The sequence below is a fragment of the Tachysurus fulvidraco genome, chromosome 9, assembly GCF_022655615.1.
Source record: "Tachysurus fulvidraco isolate hzauxx_2018 chromosome 9, HZAU_PFXX_2.0, whole genome shotgun sequence".
Classification (NCBI taxonomy): Eukaryota; Metazoa; Chordata; class Actinopteri; order Siluriformes; family Bagridae; genus Tachysurus; species Tachysurus fulvidraco.
Genome location: NC_062526.1, coordinates 14,688,300 through 14,706,852, shown reverse-complemented (window position 1 = coordinate 14,706,852; position 18,553 = coordinate 14,688,300). Strand labels below are relative to the sequence as shown.

Genomic DNA, 18,553 nt, shown 5'->3' with positions numbered 1-18,553 from the left:
CAAATGTTTATAATTTTTTTTTTTTTGCTTCCCCACCCCCTTGCACAACAAGCCACCATGGTTGCAGAACAGGGACAGGGACACACAGGGACACACAGGGACACACAGGGACACACAGGGACACACACACACACGAGTATGTAAATTGAGTCACTCCTGTGAATCTAAATAATATTTAGAATTCATGTGAAAATTCAAGTAAAATGCAAAGACCATCATACTTGTACTGTGTACACTGATAACTTCTTGTGATATTAGATAGGTGACTATAGCAAACACACACTCAGCATTTCAGTTCCATCATGCTCTGCTTGGTTCATGCTGTGCTTTTGAATACCAAACCTGACACCCTGTTTTTTTGAAAAGCTGTATCATTCAAAACCACAAAACAGAAAACTTGTAGTGAAAAAAGCGCCACACAATGCAGTGCTTAATTGATCTAATGCTATGGCTAATGCAGTGCTTAAGCTAGCTATGTTTAGCTCCTGTCTCCAAATGCATTGTTTTGAATTTTGAGAAAAAATCTACTATGTTTCCTGTTTGCTTCTACTGTCATGTATTTAGAGCTGAACATAATTCTCATTTCATATTGTACAAGGTCTGTAATCAAACAATCAAAACATATTGAGTTTGTCTTTTATTTTACAGCCCATCAAGAGAGCAGCATTGGATTGGAACAGCATCTGTAGAACTATTTCTGGAATTGTGTAATTGTTTATGACTAAGAAATCTAATTCAACCATTGGTTTGAGAATGGTGTTGATAATAATAAGAATCATACTGATAATAGATACAACTTTAATGTCATTGCATTGTACAGGTACACAGCAACGAAATGCAATTTGGCATCTACCAGAAGTGCAAAATGTAGCAGTCATGCAAAAGTGCAGATAAATATATAGCATATTTTACAGCAAGTAGTATATATGAAAGTGTATATAGTAAATAAATATTACAGCTATATGGCATTGAAGAGGAATGTGCAGAGTGAAAGGTTACAAGATTATGGCATTTAAAGAGTTAGCAATATATATATTTTTTTTATTCATTCATTCATTTTCTACCGTTCATCCGAACCTCTCGGGCCATGGGGAGCCTGTGCCCATCTCGGGCGCCATTGGGCATCAAAGCAGGACACGGATGGAGCGCCAACCCATCGCAGAGCACACACACACTCTCATTCACTCACACACACACACACACACTACGGACAATTTTCCAGAGATGCCAATCAACTTACCATGCATGCCTTTGGACCGGGGGAGGAAACCGTGCCCCCTATTATATATATAAAATGATGATAATAAAACATTTGAATATGACCGGAAAACTCATTTTATTTTTATGACCTATATATTTTTTACATTTTGCCATGGACAATACCAAAAACATATTAGGAAAATGATTCATAAACCATTAGACAATTTAAAAAAAAGAAGAAGTACAAATGAAGTTACAAGATTAACAGATTATTTCATTCTGACATGTACTCCTCAAAATACTTGCTAGGGTAATTGTTTCATCTTTAATTCTAAACTGTGTACAGAAATGTTCTTAAATCTATGCCAAGAGTATTCGGTTTTCATGATAGCAGGTCTGTTTGCATTCATAAAGTGCTATTTTTTTTTACATAAGTAAACACCTCCTGTAGTTTAATAGATCATAATCATTTCAACCACCTACATTCCATAATCCCTTTATCTGGAGTGTCACCCAAAGGAGGATGGGTTACTGTGTCTGACAGTGTCTTTGTCATCTCATTATTTGTTTGGCTTGTTAATCTGGATTTCTGTACATCTGCTTTGTGAATATATATATATATATATATATATATATATATATATATATATATATATATATATATATATATATATATATATATATATATATATATAAGTGCCATACAATTAAAATTGAATTGAATCACTTTGGATTATTCAAAGGTATATATTTCCCTCCAGAACATGAGTGATTGAAATACAGTATGTATACATGAACACATGGTTTTTAAAGTTCAGGGTATTAGACAATTAAAAAAAAGAAGAAGTACAAATGAAGTTACAAGATTAACAGATTATTTCATTCTGACATGTACTCCTCAAAATACCTGCTAGGGTAATTGTTTCATCTTTAATTCTAAACTGTGTACAGAAATGCCCTTAAATCTATGCCAAGAATATTCGGTTTCCATGATAGCAGGTCTGTTTGCATTCATAAAGTGCCATTTTTTTGACAGATAAGTAAACACCTCCTGTAGTTTAATAGATCATAATCATTTCAACCACCTACATTACGTCACCAGAGGAGGATGGGTTACTGTGTCTTATATATATATATAAGTGCCATACAATTAAAATTTAATTGAATTGAATCACTTTGGATTATTCAAAGGTGTATATTTCCCTACAGAACATGAATGATTGAAATACAGTATGTATACATGAACACATGGTTTTTAAAGTTCAGGGTAAATCACATGTGAGTCGATGCTCTGGCATCCACAGAACTGGACCGGGATAAGTAGCGACTCATAGTTCGTCCTTCCTCTCCAATCGCGTTCTCGATCTTAGAAAGGATGGAGTTCTTAAACTTCTGTCTGAAATCATTGCCCATGAAGACGTAAAGAATCGGGTTGAGGAAGCTGTTAGCTGAAGCGACTGACGTCCCAATCTTGAGCCCAAGGACAATAATGTCATTAGAGAGGGTCTGGGTTAGTTCAGCCAGCACAAATGTGTGGTACGGCAGCCAGCAGAGAAAGAAAGTCCCAATGAGAGCCGTCATGATCTTGAATGGCTTTGTGGACTTTGCCATCTGGTTGCTTCTCAGTTTGCAGATGATGACTGAGTAGCAGGCAATAATAACCAGAAAAGGTATAAGAAAACCAAAAATAAACCGACAGATGGCTATATACGAGTGGATGTCCTGGATATTGTAATTATTGTGACATCGGGTTCTGCCCAGATGGTGCTTTATTTCACGGAAAATGGTAGATGGGATACTCAGAGAGACTGCTAAAACCCATGCGAGAAAGACTATCATTGAAGCCTTTCTTATGGTACGTTTGTTCTGTGCCCAAACAGGGAACATGACAGCAATGCAGCGATCCACACTGATGATGACAAGAAGAAAGATGCTACTGAACATGTTAAGAAACATCACGAAGGAGGTGAACCTGCACATGAAAAGTCCGAAGATCCACTCAGATGTGGCTATGTAGAAGGTGTTAAAGGGCAAGGTGGCACAAAATATGAAGTCAGAAATGGCCAGGCTGAGGTACCAGGTGGTGTTGACGGTCTTCTTCATCTTAAATCCTGCTATCCACATCACCACACCATTTCCCACAACTCCCAGGATGATTATGATCACATTTACCACCAGCAGCAACATGCACATAACCTCTTCAGAGCAACTGTGGTGGAACCCGTGAGACTCATCCGTGCCATACGTATCATTATATTCCGTGTAGTTTGCAAAGTCGATAGATGTGTAATCAAACACAAACTCTGTCATGCCCATGGCAAAATTATAAAACATTCCCTGTAGTTTTCCCCTGTGAAAACAAGAATACTGCTTTAACTTCATGTGCTTATTTCAGCAGGAAATGATCTTTAAATAATTCTGGAAAATCACGGATTTAACAATTATTTTAATTAACAATTATTTTAATTATTCTATAGCACAGCAGTTAATTTTCTATAACAGCATTTCATCTTTAACACACTTTAATTTAATATGCTCATTCTAATACATTTTGGCTTCTTTAGCAACAGAGAGACTTGTATGGCAGATACCCCATATATTCTAAGCCTAATAATAAAAAATAAATGGATTAATACAATTCTTCTAATTCTTGGATCATTTCTATAGTACACAGTGACTTGGATTAAAAATGAGATGCTATATTTTTATTGTCTCATTACATTTTTGTCCAGTGATAAAATTACTGACTTGACGTGACGTGACATATGGCTAAGTACGGTGACCCATACCCATCGTTCTCTGCATTTAACCCATCCAAAGTGCACACACACAGCAGTGAACACACACACCGTTAACACACACCCGGAGCAGTGGGCAGCCATTTATGCTGTGGTATAATGCATTGGTGCAATGGATATGATATAACAAGAGGTAGAATCAAACCAAAACATTTCATGGATGTTCCACCACATTAAAATGAATGTTAACGGACAAATATGTGATGTGTCATTCTTTAATAAATAATAAAGCACTGACAGATTGTTGTGACAGAGGAAGTCAATGGAAAATAATCAGGTTGTACATCTTAATGACAACTCCGTTTCCCAGCAGTCTATAACTACTATAATTGTGCAGTAATTTCCTATAACAGCATGCCCCCATGTGGTTTAATCATGGCTACTGTTTAAAAGACATCTATCAAAATAATCTTTATTTACTGAGTACAAACCAATAATATATGATTAGTAAATAATAATGCTTAAAAATGTTACTACCCTAATTCATTTTTGACTGACTGAATACATTTATCTGTGGAATTATGGGAGGAATAAATAAATTGTCTCACAAATGAATCACAAGTCTTAATCAGTTCATCCGATTCTGTCACGCCAAATAGTTTTCGACTTCAATCCAAAGTTAAATATGAACTGAATTTGAACTGGAAAAAAGACTCGATTTAGGCACGTTCACATGTTCATCAATCAAACACACTTTAATAAAGCACTTAATTCACTCCAGTTACAATCTGATAGTGGACATTGAATAAGACCTTGAAATACAAACAATTAGTTATGTGAAAAACCTCTTGTTTATTGTTATTTTTTTATATTATTCAATTCAATACAATTCAATTCAAGTTTATTTGTACAGTATAGCGCTTTTTACAATTGACATTTTCTCATTTTATAATACAGTACAACATGGCAATTCTATGTAAACTGTAATAAAATGTTTTTCTTTTTAAAGTGGTTAGAGAAAAAAGTAAACAGTTCGGGGGGGGGGGGGATCCCTTTACTAAAATAAAGAGGAATCGTAAAAGCACTTACCCTAGTAAGGAAATCAGACTGTGTGTGACATGAACGAATTTAACAGCTATATTGTGTGGGCTAGTTTTATAGAGAGTTAAGGTCAGGTGCTGCTTCTTAAGAAATGACGTCCTCAAAAAGCCTTCCACAATACAGCCCTTTTTTTCCACGTCAGCAACATCCACTAATTCAATTCTGTTTCGATCCTATGCAATAATAGAAAATATAAATATATTTTAATATTTAATATGTTATTTCCAAGTGTTTTTGTGTTATTCCTGAGGAAAAAATATCTCAAGTGTTGTTGTTTTTTATCCTGCCACAATATTTTAATAAGTAGTTTAATTAATAGTGCTCCTTTCTCTGTCTCTCTCACTTACTGCCTACGTTCAGTGAGACCACTAAACAATATTCATATATAAACCAAGGCTGCCAACTCTCACGCATTCAGCGTGAGACTCACGCAATTGACCCAATTTTCACGCTCTCATGCCACACCCCCATATTCTCACGCAGACTCAGCAGCGAGGAAAAACAAATCGCGCCGCATGATCTCGCAAAGCAACGCGCAGAGAGACCAGACAGACAGTGTAGTGAGTTTTTTGTGACAATTGTGAGGGAGATACATAATTTATCCCCATAAACTGTGTAGTCAGCCGTTCTCCCTCCCATCTGCAAAGTGTGAATTGTGAACGTAGGCAGGTCAGTGAGTTACAGGGCGCTCCGTGTCTCCGTCCAGTTTAGGCTAGTGACTAATAGGCTGTTATATAGTTTATATAGAATTAAGTTAGCATTAGCAGAGTTGTTTGTTTTGCAGCACTGAGCAGCTATTTTACATAACTCTATCATAAAAAACAGTACAAAAGCGTTTCCAGATGACAAATATCTGGACATGACTAGTAGTTAATGTTAATTATTGTTTTCTAAAAACAGAATGTCAAGTCAACGACATCCCATATTAAAATGATTTTATTTATATCAATCACAACTCATCAATCATGTCCAGATATCTGACTGTTGGTGGTGTCAGTATGTATAAATTTGAATTTTCTGTTACAGGATGTTGTCAGGGTTCAAGTGGGAGCCATCCAGTGTAGTATAAAGTACTAGAAAGCAATACTTGAGTAAAAGTACAAGTATTGTACTAGAAAAAGACTTTGATAGAAGTGAAAGTCACCTTTTAGAATATTACACAAGTAGAAGTCTCAAAGTCTCTGATATTTACTGTACTTAAGTATCAAAAGTAATTTTCTGATGTTTAATGTACTTAAGTATTTGAAGTAAAAGTAAAAAGTAAAATTTCAGTGATTTTCCGTAGGCATAAGCGGCACTTCATCCGGGAGGAAGAATCTTTCATTCCAATGTACAGAAACATTTCTTGCAAATACGGCGACGGGTGTATAATGTTATCTTCTTGCACAATGTTCACCGCTATCGTCGGGGTGGTCGTCTACGACAGGTGGCGGCAACCCGTGGCTCCCGAGCTGCATGCGGCTCTTTGCCCGGTTTCACGCGGCTCTTACGTTCATATCGAAGTTTGTATTTGTGTCTTTTTATTGTGCGTGTTCGCTTCGCTTGAGTTCAATACGGTATTTTCGTCAAACGCGCATGTGAGCGGGATGAAAATACCTCAAAGTTTCCCAGTAGGAGCAAAATCATTTGATTAAACAATTTGTGTCAAGTTCGCTCTCAAAATGGCAGGAAAAAAAAGGTGATGATCATGTGTGCATGTGTATGATGTGGCTCTTTGCGGTAACACAGTAATGTGGCTCTTGGCCACCCGCTTCCATGGCGGTTTCAGTTGTGCTTCCACCTTTTGGCAACATTACGCTGAAATAGAGCACGCGGAGCTGCGTAATGCAATCTAGGAGCAGTGATTCGCCAAACCTCCCTTATTGCAGTCACACACATTTCTTCTGATTTTATTTTGTAGTAACGAGTAACGAAGATGCTTAGTGGAAATATAATGGAGTAAAAGTATACATTTTATCTAGGAATTGTAGTGGAGTAAAAGTGAAAGCTGACATAAATTTAAATAGCGAAGTAAAGTACAGATACGTGACATTTCTACTTAAGTACAGTAACGAAGTATTTGTACTTCGTTACATTACAACACTGGAGCCATCCAAATCAATGATTAGGGCTACAAAATCAGCCACCAGCACTTACAATAGAGCACATGTTAATCTGTGAACATGTTAATCACATGTTAATCCTATTTCAAGGATTTTGTGTTTGTATTTTTTTCCACACCAAGCCACGCCCCTCCATAAGCCCCTCCCCCATAGACAAAGCCATATTATGTTGGTGTAACACAGTTGCATTGTGAGGGTTTTAAGCCCCCCAAAAAAGACTGGAAAAATTATAGAACAAAAAAGTTAAACAGGACAAGAAACCTGTCTGTCCATTAGCACTTATTTTTCATGTTCATTTCGCTATACTATTTAAAACATGTCGAGCTGTTAAACAGAACAGTGACTATTCTGGTCAGCACTTAGCACTGCATTATAGTATACAGACATTGGTCATTCATGATTCATTCATTCATTTGATGGCCACACAGCCCGTCTCTGTTGTGCTATTCTTAGACTTTTGCATAGATAAGCAGTGGCATGTGGACAGAAGATACTGTCCATGAGTCACCGGAACATTGCATGGGCCCCCAATAATCCAAGTGTCGTGAAGTGGTGTAACAGAGTGGAAAATTTAGTTTTTTCTCTAGCTATTGGAATGAATGAATTTTGCCGAGATCATTTTGTCAAATCTAGCAATTTAGCCTTGAATAAAAGCACCTGATCGAGCAGTTCATTGATGTGAGTTGATTTCACACCACAGATGACTAAACCATTCACTTTTAGAACCAAAACTACTAGGGTGGGGCAGTCACTGAATTACTACTCCTTGCTTATTTACTACCATATTGAGCATGGCCTAAAGCTCATCCTCAACATCCAGTTTTTCAATCTCAGGTAGAAAATAGGGCAGCTCTGCACCTCCACCACTGGGGACATCTATGTATGTGACCAAGTAAAAGTGAGAACATGTCAGAATTCTCTGCATGACACTATGACACCTCATAATCATTGTCCTGGTCTCACTAACTGAAACTCAAAGGCTTCCTGCCACTTGTATAGCAATTTTGGGGCTAGAAATAGGAAATAGGTAGCAAAACCAGCACCATCTCCCGGTACAAATAACCTTAGCCCTGTTATAAAGCTGGGCTTAATGTTTTTGCACCTGTGTTATGTGACTTAAGGTAAGGCCTGATATGGTCCAACACAATTCTTTATAAAGGGACCTTGATTAGTGAAAGAGGAAGCATTGGCAGTTTGTGGATAGCCAGTGGATTTATCAGCTGAACTTGCTGCACATGCCTGAGACCATCACCATGAACATCTGGCCAGTAGAAGCAGGCCATGAGTTGATTCACAGCTTTATCCTGTTCGCCTCCATCACATATTAATGAACTGTCTGGAATAACAATTCCCAACAGCTCTTCAGGACTCATAACTGGGTCATTTTCTCCTGTACTCAATGCTCTGCATCACACAATATAACCTATTCAATAAATAATCTATTCTATTAATAATCAAAAAATAGGGGTGAGAGAGCACAATAATAGACCACTGATGTATCTCAATTGACTGAAAGAATGCCTGCATGTCTCATCTTTAAGGGTAAATCTCCAAGGGAAATCCACACCAGGTGGGAGAGCAGGGCCCTCCCCTCTCACTGTCTCCCCCAGCATAGAGCTGAGGTTGTTGGCCCTGGCACTGCCTCCCCAGCCAATATTTCAACATTCCATACATCTCTCTTTCTAATTTAGCCACAGGAGTTCCAAGCCCAGATAAATAGAGAGGGTTGTGTCAGCAAGGGCATCCAGCGTAAAACGTGCCAAACTTAAACATGCGAATCATCAGTGTGAATTCTGGATTGTTCGAAGCCTGTGTTAACAAGAATGCCGGGTGCTGGCGGGTGCATAGATAGAGAAAGAGGAGGAAAGGCAGGAGTATAGGTCTGAGAATAGGGACTCTCAACATTGGTACAATGACAGGGAAATGTAGAGAGATGGCAGACATGATGGAGAGATGAAAGGTAGATATACTGTGTGTGCAGGAGACCAGGTGGAAGTACATAGTATTGGAGGATAATACAATCTGTTTTTATTATGGTGTGTATAGGTAGAGAAATGGGGTAGGAGTGATCCTGAAGGATGAGATTGTGAGGAAAGTTTAAGAGGTGAAAATAGTGTCAGAAAGTGTAATCAGTTTAAAGTTAGAAATTGAAAGTGGTGAGGTTGAAAAAGGAGATGTTTTAGCCTAGTGGTTAAGGCGTTGGAAAACTGATCGGAAGGTCATGAGTCTAAATCCCAGGTCCACCAAGCTGCCACTGCCGGGCCCCTGAGTAAGGTCCTTAACCATCAATTGCTCAGTTGTATAAATTTAAATTAAATGTAAGTCACTCTGGATAAGGGTGTCTGCTAAATGTAATGAATCTCATCATGCTCCACAAGTAGGCTGTTAGAAGAGGACGAGAGATTCTGGAATGAGTTAGACAAGTGTAACACAGCTCAGAATTGAGCTGCTGAAGAAAAAAATGTAATTTGCAATAATTATATTTTCACTTAAAACACTAACAAAAGTAATATAGTGTGTTATAAAAGTTGTTCTCTTATACTATGAATGAAGAAAAATAGCTATAAATAAACAAATAAATAACGCTAACGTGATATTTTACTATATGACAGGCGCGGTGCATGACGTCACAGAGGTGAGACAAAGCAAATACATAGAGAGCATGCGCTTCGCAGGCCGTGGGTGTTTCAAAGCGGATTAAAAGGCAAATATAACAATCATCCTTCTTTAATATGCATACATAATGTTGTATGATGTTAACTTATTTGGGTTATTTTAGTGCGATGATTGACAATATTGCAGTGGATGATAGTCAATTGATTCATCAAGTGATCCGTGCCTTATCTGCTCTTGCGAGTGGTATTCACCCAACTTTGTTGGTATTTCTTACTAATTACCTCATTACACAGAACTGATTGTTGCATAATTGAACACTTACACCACAAACAACTGCACACATCATACCAAGACTTTTGCATTCATTGGATTCGTCATTTGGATTCAGAGCACTATCTTCCTTACACACATACATATTTACTCGTTCCGTCGGCTGAGAACTATTTGCTTGAATTATTTTCATGTATATATTTATTTTCCTTGTTGTAATCTGTTTTGTGTAACTGAAATTGTATATTTCTTTGTTGGTTAAAGATTCTAATTTAACCAATTTCATAGGGAACAAAGCTCCAAACAAATAAGAGATTATAAAGAAATGTCAAGAATTAATTTAATCACAAATTTATATAAAACATAGCAAATATAATACAAATATAAACAAAACACAATATAAATGGGTCAAGTAACTACAAAGGAGCTCAAGATCTTTAAAGTTTCTTTAAAGGAAAGAAGGGAAAACTATTTTTTGTGTTATACTGTTATTGTTCCATTGTCATTGTATTTCATTGTTTTACATTTCACATTTACATCCATTTAACCCTTTTCTTTATAAGTAAATAAAAACCATCTTGGTGAAAGTCATTTTCCTGGTATGTGTGATGTTATTGTGCATTCTCTTTTCCTTGCCCTCTTTAGCAAACCTAGCAATCTGGTCCATAACCATGTATCCTAACATAGTGATAGCGTTCTCTATCATAAGGTGATAGAGAGTATTCCCAGATGGGATGTATAGTGATTGGATCAGACTTCAACAAGCATGTTGGTGAGGGAAAAAGAGGTGATGAGGAGGTGATGGGCAGGTTTGGTGTTAAGGAGCGGAAACTAGAAGGACAGATTGTAGTGATCTTGCTTGTCTGTAGTTAACACTTATTTCCAGAAGAGAGAGGAACATAGATGTACATATAAAAGTGGAGGTAGGAGTAGGCAGGTAGACTACTTTCTATGTAGATGAGGCAGTATGAGAGAGATTAGTGGTGATGTGTAAGATATCTCTGGTGGTCCGGAGGATGAGGAGAGGAAAGATAGAAAAGAAGACCAAGTGGTGGAAGTTGAAAAAGGAAGAATGTTGTGAGGACTTAAGACAGGCTTTGGGTGATCAGGAAGAGCTTCCTGATAACTGGGAAACTACAGCAGAAGTGATCAGAGAGAAAGCAGAAGGGTGCTAGGTTTGTCGTCTGAAAGGAAAAAAGGATATGGGTTTAGCGCAGTTAGAAAAAACATGTGTGTAAGGAATTCTGATCTGTCGCCTGGACAGGGTAACCCTCTTTTCATCTGTTTCCTGGGCAGGATAACCTCAAATTCAGCCTCTCGGACCGCTGCTCAATTTTCGTTCTCCACAAGCGCTTGGGGAAATCTCAATGAAACACACACGCGTCAGTCTTTCAAAGAGATGTTCCAAAGTTTATTAGGAAAAGCAGGAATATATAGTCGTACAAGAAGAGGGAGGGTGTAGTGAGTGTGTTGGTATGTGTTTGCATCTATGTTTAAGTGACCTCTTAGTTGCCCCAATGAAGTCAGACCTTTTAGGGATATAAACCAATACTTCCCTTAGTTCCCATGGCTGGTAACATAAAGAATGATTATGGCAGGGCCATCTGTTGTAAGACTACAGTAATTATGGTAGGGACAAGAGTGTGTGTGTGTGGGGGGGGGGGGTAATGTGTGTGTGTGTGTGTGTGTGTGTGTGTGAGAGAGAGAGATTATGCTCTATACAGAAAGTCTGCAACATTACTAGAAAATATTGTTTTATACAATTAATCTCAAAATGTTACTTGTAATAAATAAATAGGTAATGTTTAAGCAAGGTTAAAATATATATTTTCAGTTGTGAATTAAAATGTGAAGTTCATGGGTTTAAAATGTTCAAATTGATAAATGATTTTACAATGATTGGTAAAGATAGAAAAAATTGTAAATCTGTATTTTTGTTTAGTTTCTAAAAGCTGTTATTTTCAGAGTAGTAATTTTCTAGAAAATTCTATTTGATTAAGTAAGCTTTTATTTTATTAATGTATTTTTTGTTGTTATAACCGGATGCTCTGGGGACAATGAGAAACAGAGCACACGCAAAAAAAAAGTTTAAATGTGACATTGCATACTTGTTTGGGGAAAGAGCATTTATAAATTGTATTTTGTTTTCTTTATTTACTTAATTTTGAAAAACAAAAAAACAGGAAACTTTAAATTATTTTGAAACAGGTTCATTGATGTTTTCATTTTAGTGACCTAAAGCACACGTTAAAGATTTTAAAGAGTGTTAAGTATAAAAGGCTATACTTTGTTTCTAGTGTTCTAATTTGAGAGATTAGGTTTTTATATAGCTGCCCAATACATACAAAACTTAGAATAAAGAACTCAGGGCCCCTTTTTACATCTATTGAGAGAAGACGGGCTACATAAAGAAACATGGTGGTGGAATGAGGAAGTACAGGACAGAATTTTTCAAGAAGAGGCTAGCTAAAAAGAAGTGGGACAGAATTACAAGGAATTGCAGCACAGAGTGAAGAGGGACATGGCAACAAAAAGCATACGATAAGTTGTATGCCAGGTTAGACACAAGGGAAGGTAAGAAGGACTTATTAGCCATTGTTACTGACATACAGATAAGCATAAAGGAGAGATAGAGATGGAAACGATGTGTAACAGTCAAGAGTGATTAGAGATAGAGATGTAAAGTTGCGAACAGGTGAGAAGAGTGTGCATAGAAGATGGAAGGAGTATTTTGAGGAGAAAAATGAGAGTAAATAAAAGGAAAAGACAGGAGGAATAGGTTAATATTGTAGAGCAGGAAACAGCAAAGACTGGAAAGGATGAGGTGAGGAAGGCTCTGAGGCGAATCAATAGTGGAAAGGCTGTTTTTTCAGATGACATACCTGTTGAGGTGTGGAAGTGTAAAGGAGAGACAACAGTGGAGTTTCAATCTAGCTTTTTCAACAGGATTTTAGAGAGTGAGAAGATGTCTGAGGAATGGAGGAGAAGATTTACCAGAGTTGATAGCACAAAGAAAATATTAATGCAAACAACCCATTCAATACTGAATCAAAATAATAACATTTATTGATTTGGTCTTTGTCTTGTAAATATTTTTTTATTAATGTCTGCATTGGACACACTGTTTGTAGACAATACACACATACAGTACATGAACTGATTTGATTCAAGACTGGCATCATTACATCATGCTTAAAATTTTGGTGTCCACTTCTGCCATTTTAAATAATACCATGACTTTTGTAGTCATATAATATATAATATAAAACTCTTCTTGTTTTAAATTCTCACTGAGGGCTAAGCCCCCCTAAAGATGAAATCCTAGAACCGCCCCTGGTACAGAGTATCGCCCTGACTTTATTATTGTTATAGAAGTACATATGAGATGCCAGTGTTTTGTAAGATCAAGACTATTGTGGTGAAGGATGAAAATGTACTGTTATGTGGAACACTGATGGAAACACTTTACAGTCAGACTGCATCCAGGCTGAGTTTTAAAGGTAGTGAATGTTAACGATCTGTGTTATTTCAAACCATTTGATGTTCAAATGAGGGGGGGCATGGTGGCTTAGTGGTTAGCATGTTTGCCTCACACCTCCAGGGTCGGGGTTCGATTCCCGCCTCCACCTTGTGTGTTTGCATGTACTCCCCATGCAGATTTAGTGATGTGCATAAAGTTGATGAGTCACACAATGAAGCAATGTGAGAGAGTAGTGGAGAAGCAGAAAGAAGAAGATACATCTCTCTCTCTCTCTACTGCAGACCCTATTCATTTAATTTGCTAACACTCTACACCCTGGCAAATTTGTCCCAAGGATTAATGTACAGTATGTGTGAGGCAAAGACCGCCACCTCCAATTTATTTTGTTGTCTTTTTTGTTAATGAATTTAATGATAACAGGCACCAATGGATATTCATAAATATCCCTGTGTACACACCTTACATTCACCAAATATACTTTGGTGAAAACATGGTGGCCCAGATTTTACTTACAGCCCCAGTACCATTCACCCACTTTTAATAGAAAGATAAATCTATTCTATTATAAAATTAAATAAAATTGAAAGCTGCTTTTGAACTCACTAGATATAAAATTCACAAGCAAAACCATTTTAAATTTGCACCTAATGAAATAAGGATCATCCAGAAGCCATTGACAGCAGATATTACAGCACCTGATATTACAGCACACAACATTCAGGCTTTCATTCATATCTGTTAAATTCATTCAATATGCTTCTCCGTTCACTTGTAGTTGCAGTGCTGGGGAAATTATGTGAAGAATGACTTCTTGTTTTTTTTTTAACCGCATGCTTAATCGGTCAGTTCAATTACATTTATAGCATATAGCATATATATATTTGGGGGGGGGGGCAGGAAGTGCGTCCTGTTGACATGGTGGGCGTGCAGGACAAGATAGCTTCTGGACTCCCTGCTGCTCAAGGAAAAATTTCAGAGAAACACAAGGGGAATCCGAAATGTGTAGTGTAGGTGTCATGTTAGGAGAGAATATCTGACCTCAGCAGTGAATGAGAAGTTGGCAGGGTAAAAAGTGAATAGAAGTTCTTGTAGAGCTTGCATGAATCTTGTGCTGAAGCTTCGATGTAGAAAGAGGTCTTAGCTAAAGTAACATAACTAACATAATAACATAATTAAAACATAATTTTAGGGATCAGCCCGGACTTTTTGGCCATGTGCTACTGTTATTGTTGTTGTCACCTGTCTGCCCCGCCTTTGTTCACTCCTCCCTGTCTCCACACCTGATCATAATTGTGACTCATTGTCTTTTATATTTAAGTGAGTCATTAGTTACGTGTGGTTACCTTAGTCATTGTCAGTCATTGTTAAGTGTCGTCATTTGTACTGTTTTAGTTATCATCTTTTACTGTGTTGTCTTTATTATTTAATAAACCCCTTTCATTTGAAGCTATCCTGCATACGTGTCTGTCTCCTTCCTACCCTGGTTGTGACAATAACAATGTGCTAGTACATTATTACATGTTTGATTATGACAATACTTGACATCATAGTCCAGATAATCATTTAAATAATCTGCTTGAAACATTTAGTTAACTCTGTCATTTGACCTGTTGAGATATTTAGAATTAGGAAGTTACTGTGGTGGCAGTTTTGATCTTTATATAAAAAACACAAGTCAGAAACAGAGTTGGTGGTAAAAGCTGCTTCTTCTTCTTTCGGCTTTTCCGTTCAGGGGTCGCCACAACAAATCATCTCAATCACAGCGAATCATCTCTCTCCACCTATCCCTATCCCCTAGTTGCTGGTAAAAGCAAAGAAGTAAAAATTCTATTTATTTTAGCAAAAGGCATCTTCCAACAGTGCAGAGTGCCAAGTCTACACAGTGAAGAGGCAAAGTTTAGTGATTCAGCTCTCCCTTTTATACCCTAGGTGTGTGCTTGTGTAGCCTGGTATGTGTGTGTGCATCTGTGTTTATGTGACCTCTCAGTCACCCTAATAAGGTCAGATCTTATCAAGCATGTGCACCCACACTCCCCTTACTTCCCATGGCTTTTAACACATGTTTAAGGCATGGGTGTTTTATAGCAGGACCATTTGTTGTAGGACTGCTTATGGATTTGCTCTCTCTCTCCCTAGTCTGACACACAGAATTTACCATTAAAACACAAAAAACACTCATGATATTTAAAATCTCCACTATGTTACATATACTATATATATTATTAACATATTATGAAGGGAATGGGGTTTTTAACTTGTTTTCCTTGAAATTAGATCTTCATGTATTAGTTAATAACTAACTAACAACAAATAAATTAAAATAAATATGTATCAGGTACATACTGAACATACTACTGAGATACTGTACACAGACTGTTGGCACAGCAACATAAACACTTAGACATTGAGTACAATCAAACAAGATCAACCTTTTTTCTTTGTCAGTTCTGTGGTGGATTTTAATCATATTGTGGTAACACTGGGTCCAAGGCAGAAATATGTCCTAGATGCAACACCAGTCCATCAAAGATACATGCGTACACATTTATTCACTCAGACACACCAAGGGTATGGTTGTAAACAACTACATACATATGACTGGGCAAAATGGTGTCTTTCACTCCATTTGTGCATGTTCTATTTTGAAGCCTTTTTTGGGGTTGAAATGGAAGTCGCCATCTGGCAAAAATTGGATCCAGAGCATGTGCAGTTGATACAGCCAGGTGGTTGTGGGTTTCTTACCTGCTGATGTAATCCCTTCATCAGCATGCATGCTGAGATTACCCCTAAATCTGTAATAGCAGCAAAAGCTGCCATGGCTGCAAATTAGAGGAAAATAGAGGTTTAAAAAGATTAATATGATCACAAACAGATATTGAATCAATTTGATTCAAATAAGAGATAATCAATTTGATTAATGCAATACATTTGTGCTCTTTATAAAACAGGATGATACAGGAATATTTCATGATTAATCCATATGTATCATCAGGTATGAGTTATTCTTGGAATATCCTGAGCTGCATCTTATATTTACATTTAAAGAGCGATATACAAAAGTGCTTTTAAGTCTCCATCAGTGAATACAGCAATACTCGTTACAGGTTACAGACTTAGGATACCATCACCTAGCTTTTTTAAATAGCTTTTTTTAAATACATACAAACAAAAAGGGAAAATAAGCACTAGTTTATTGCAGTTAGTAATTGACACAATCTGTGCTGTGCATCACAGACTATATAGTGCCATGCATTGAAAATAGCACAGAGTTTGCTCTATCTATCTATCTATCTATCTATCTATCTATCTATCTATCTATCTATCTATCTATCTATCTATCTATCTATCTCTTTTTAATTGTGCACACTTAAGAATATTGAAAGAAATGAGGTAGAGGAGATGTACCTGGGAACATCTTTTCTCTTTAACCTTAAAGACAAAATTTAATTTAGCTTATAATTAAAAACACACAACATGAAATTCATTTAACTGATATGTTAGAGCATAATTCAGTGCACCTGTAATAAAGGGCATTGCACCTGGCTTGCAGATCATTCCAGAATATGAGGCGAAAATAAATACATGCTAATTACCAGTAAATCATTAATTATTACTCACTCAGGTGTGATGCAAACGTGCTAACCACTAAGCCACCGTGCCCCCCATTAATTATTAATTATCTATAAAATCGAATTACAGCAAAACTGTAACAAAAGGCTTATTACATGTCATATATTTTCACTGAAGGACACTTTGATTTAATTCAGTGTCCGCACTTACATAGAGGTGAGTGGTGATTGGGTCCAGGTATGTAAACAGTGGGTGAGTGAGTGTGAATATGTTAATCAATTGCAGCCTTGTCTGTAGGATGCCATGTGCATTGGTAAATGAAGGGTTTTTTTTTTTTTTTTTTTTTTTTTCAGTTAACTACATCATCTCTACACACACAATCTCACCCACCATGCTGCAGTATGTATGCAGTGTTTCTCGTGTTCTTATGTGAAAGGCATTCGATTTCCAGATCATTCAGTTATTTTTAATTGTGGTTACTGTTCTAAGAAAACATTGCATGAGATACAAACCACGCATCAGTAGGTTCACATCAGTCTGTTTCTCTATTTACTTGTAACCCATTTTAGCAAGAGCCAACTGTGGTTTCAGTGCTGCGGCAATATATGTAGAAGGCCTTTTTTTTTTTTTTTTTTTAACCACAGACTTAATTAGTTAAATCAACTAACTACATCATCTCTACACACACAATCTTACATACAAGTATGCTGAAGTATGTTTAGGTAAAGAAACTAAATATTTATTTAATTCTTTAAAAAAATATAGATTTTCTTTTATTCATGTGAAAGTTTGATATAATCATGAATACACAGACCTAAAATACATGTTTCTTTGAATAAATCTATACTGCTCAAAACATTAAGGGAACAAAAAATACTATGAAAATGGTCAACAAAAACCAAAATCATCAACCCATTGAAGGCAGGATTCAAAGTCACAAGCTGATCCAATTTGCATGAATATATTTTCTTTTATTCATGTGAAAGTTTGATATAATCATGAATACACAGACCTAAAATACATGTTTCTTTGAATAAATCTATACTGCTCAAAACTTTAAGGGAACAAAAAATACTATGAAAATGGTCAACAAAAACCAAAATCATCAACCCATTGAAGGCAGGATTCAAAGTCACAAGCTGATCCAACTTGCATGATTTCCATCACCGCAACTCATAATGTAAGTAAATAGACTCAATATTACCTTGATGGCATGGGCCTAAATCCCGGGGGGATGGGGGGACGAGACACCTGGGTGAAAGATCGGAGCTGGTGGGAAAACATTTGTTTATGGCGCGATGCACGACTCGCGAGTCACCTGCGAGTGAAATACTTCCGTTTGGGAGGGGTTTAGCGCTGACGAATGTGGCTTGAACAACCACATTCATTTACACCTGTCCAGTTTCATCTGAAATGCGTCCCAGACCACCTCCTGACGTGGTTTGAGCGATCGGATTTATATCCGTCTCGAAACC

At 37.0% G+C, this 18,553-nt stretch overlaps 1 protein-coding gene across 1 annotated transcript; it reads right to left on the bottom strand.

Moving 5' to 3' along the window:
* Nucleotides 1-2,323: 2,323 nt before the first annotated feature.
* On the bottom strand, nucleotides 2,324-5,143 carry LOC113638360 (chemerin-like receptor 1). Its single transcript, XM_027139432.2, has 2 exons — nucleotides 5,028-5,143; nucleotides 2,324-3,550 (listed from the first exon to the last, which is right to left on the bottom strand). Exon 2 carries the CDS (start codon nucleotides 3,532-3,534, stop codon nucleotides 2,473-2,475), a length of 1,062 nt encoding a protein of 353 aa, XP_026995233.2. The 5' UTR covers nucleotides 3,535-3,550; nucleotides 5,028-5,143; the 3' UTR covers nucleotides 2,324-2,472.
* Nucleotides 5,144-18,553: the final 13,410 nt, after the last annotated feature.

Coding starts and splice junctions, on each gene's coding strand:
- LOC113638360 (XM_027139432.2), bottom strand. CDS start 3,534: ATGTTTTATAATTTTGCCATGGGCATGACAGAGTTTGTGTTTGATTAC.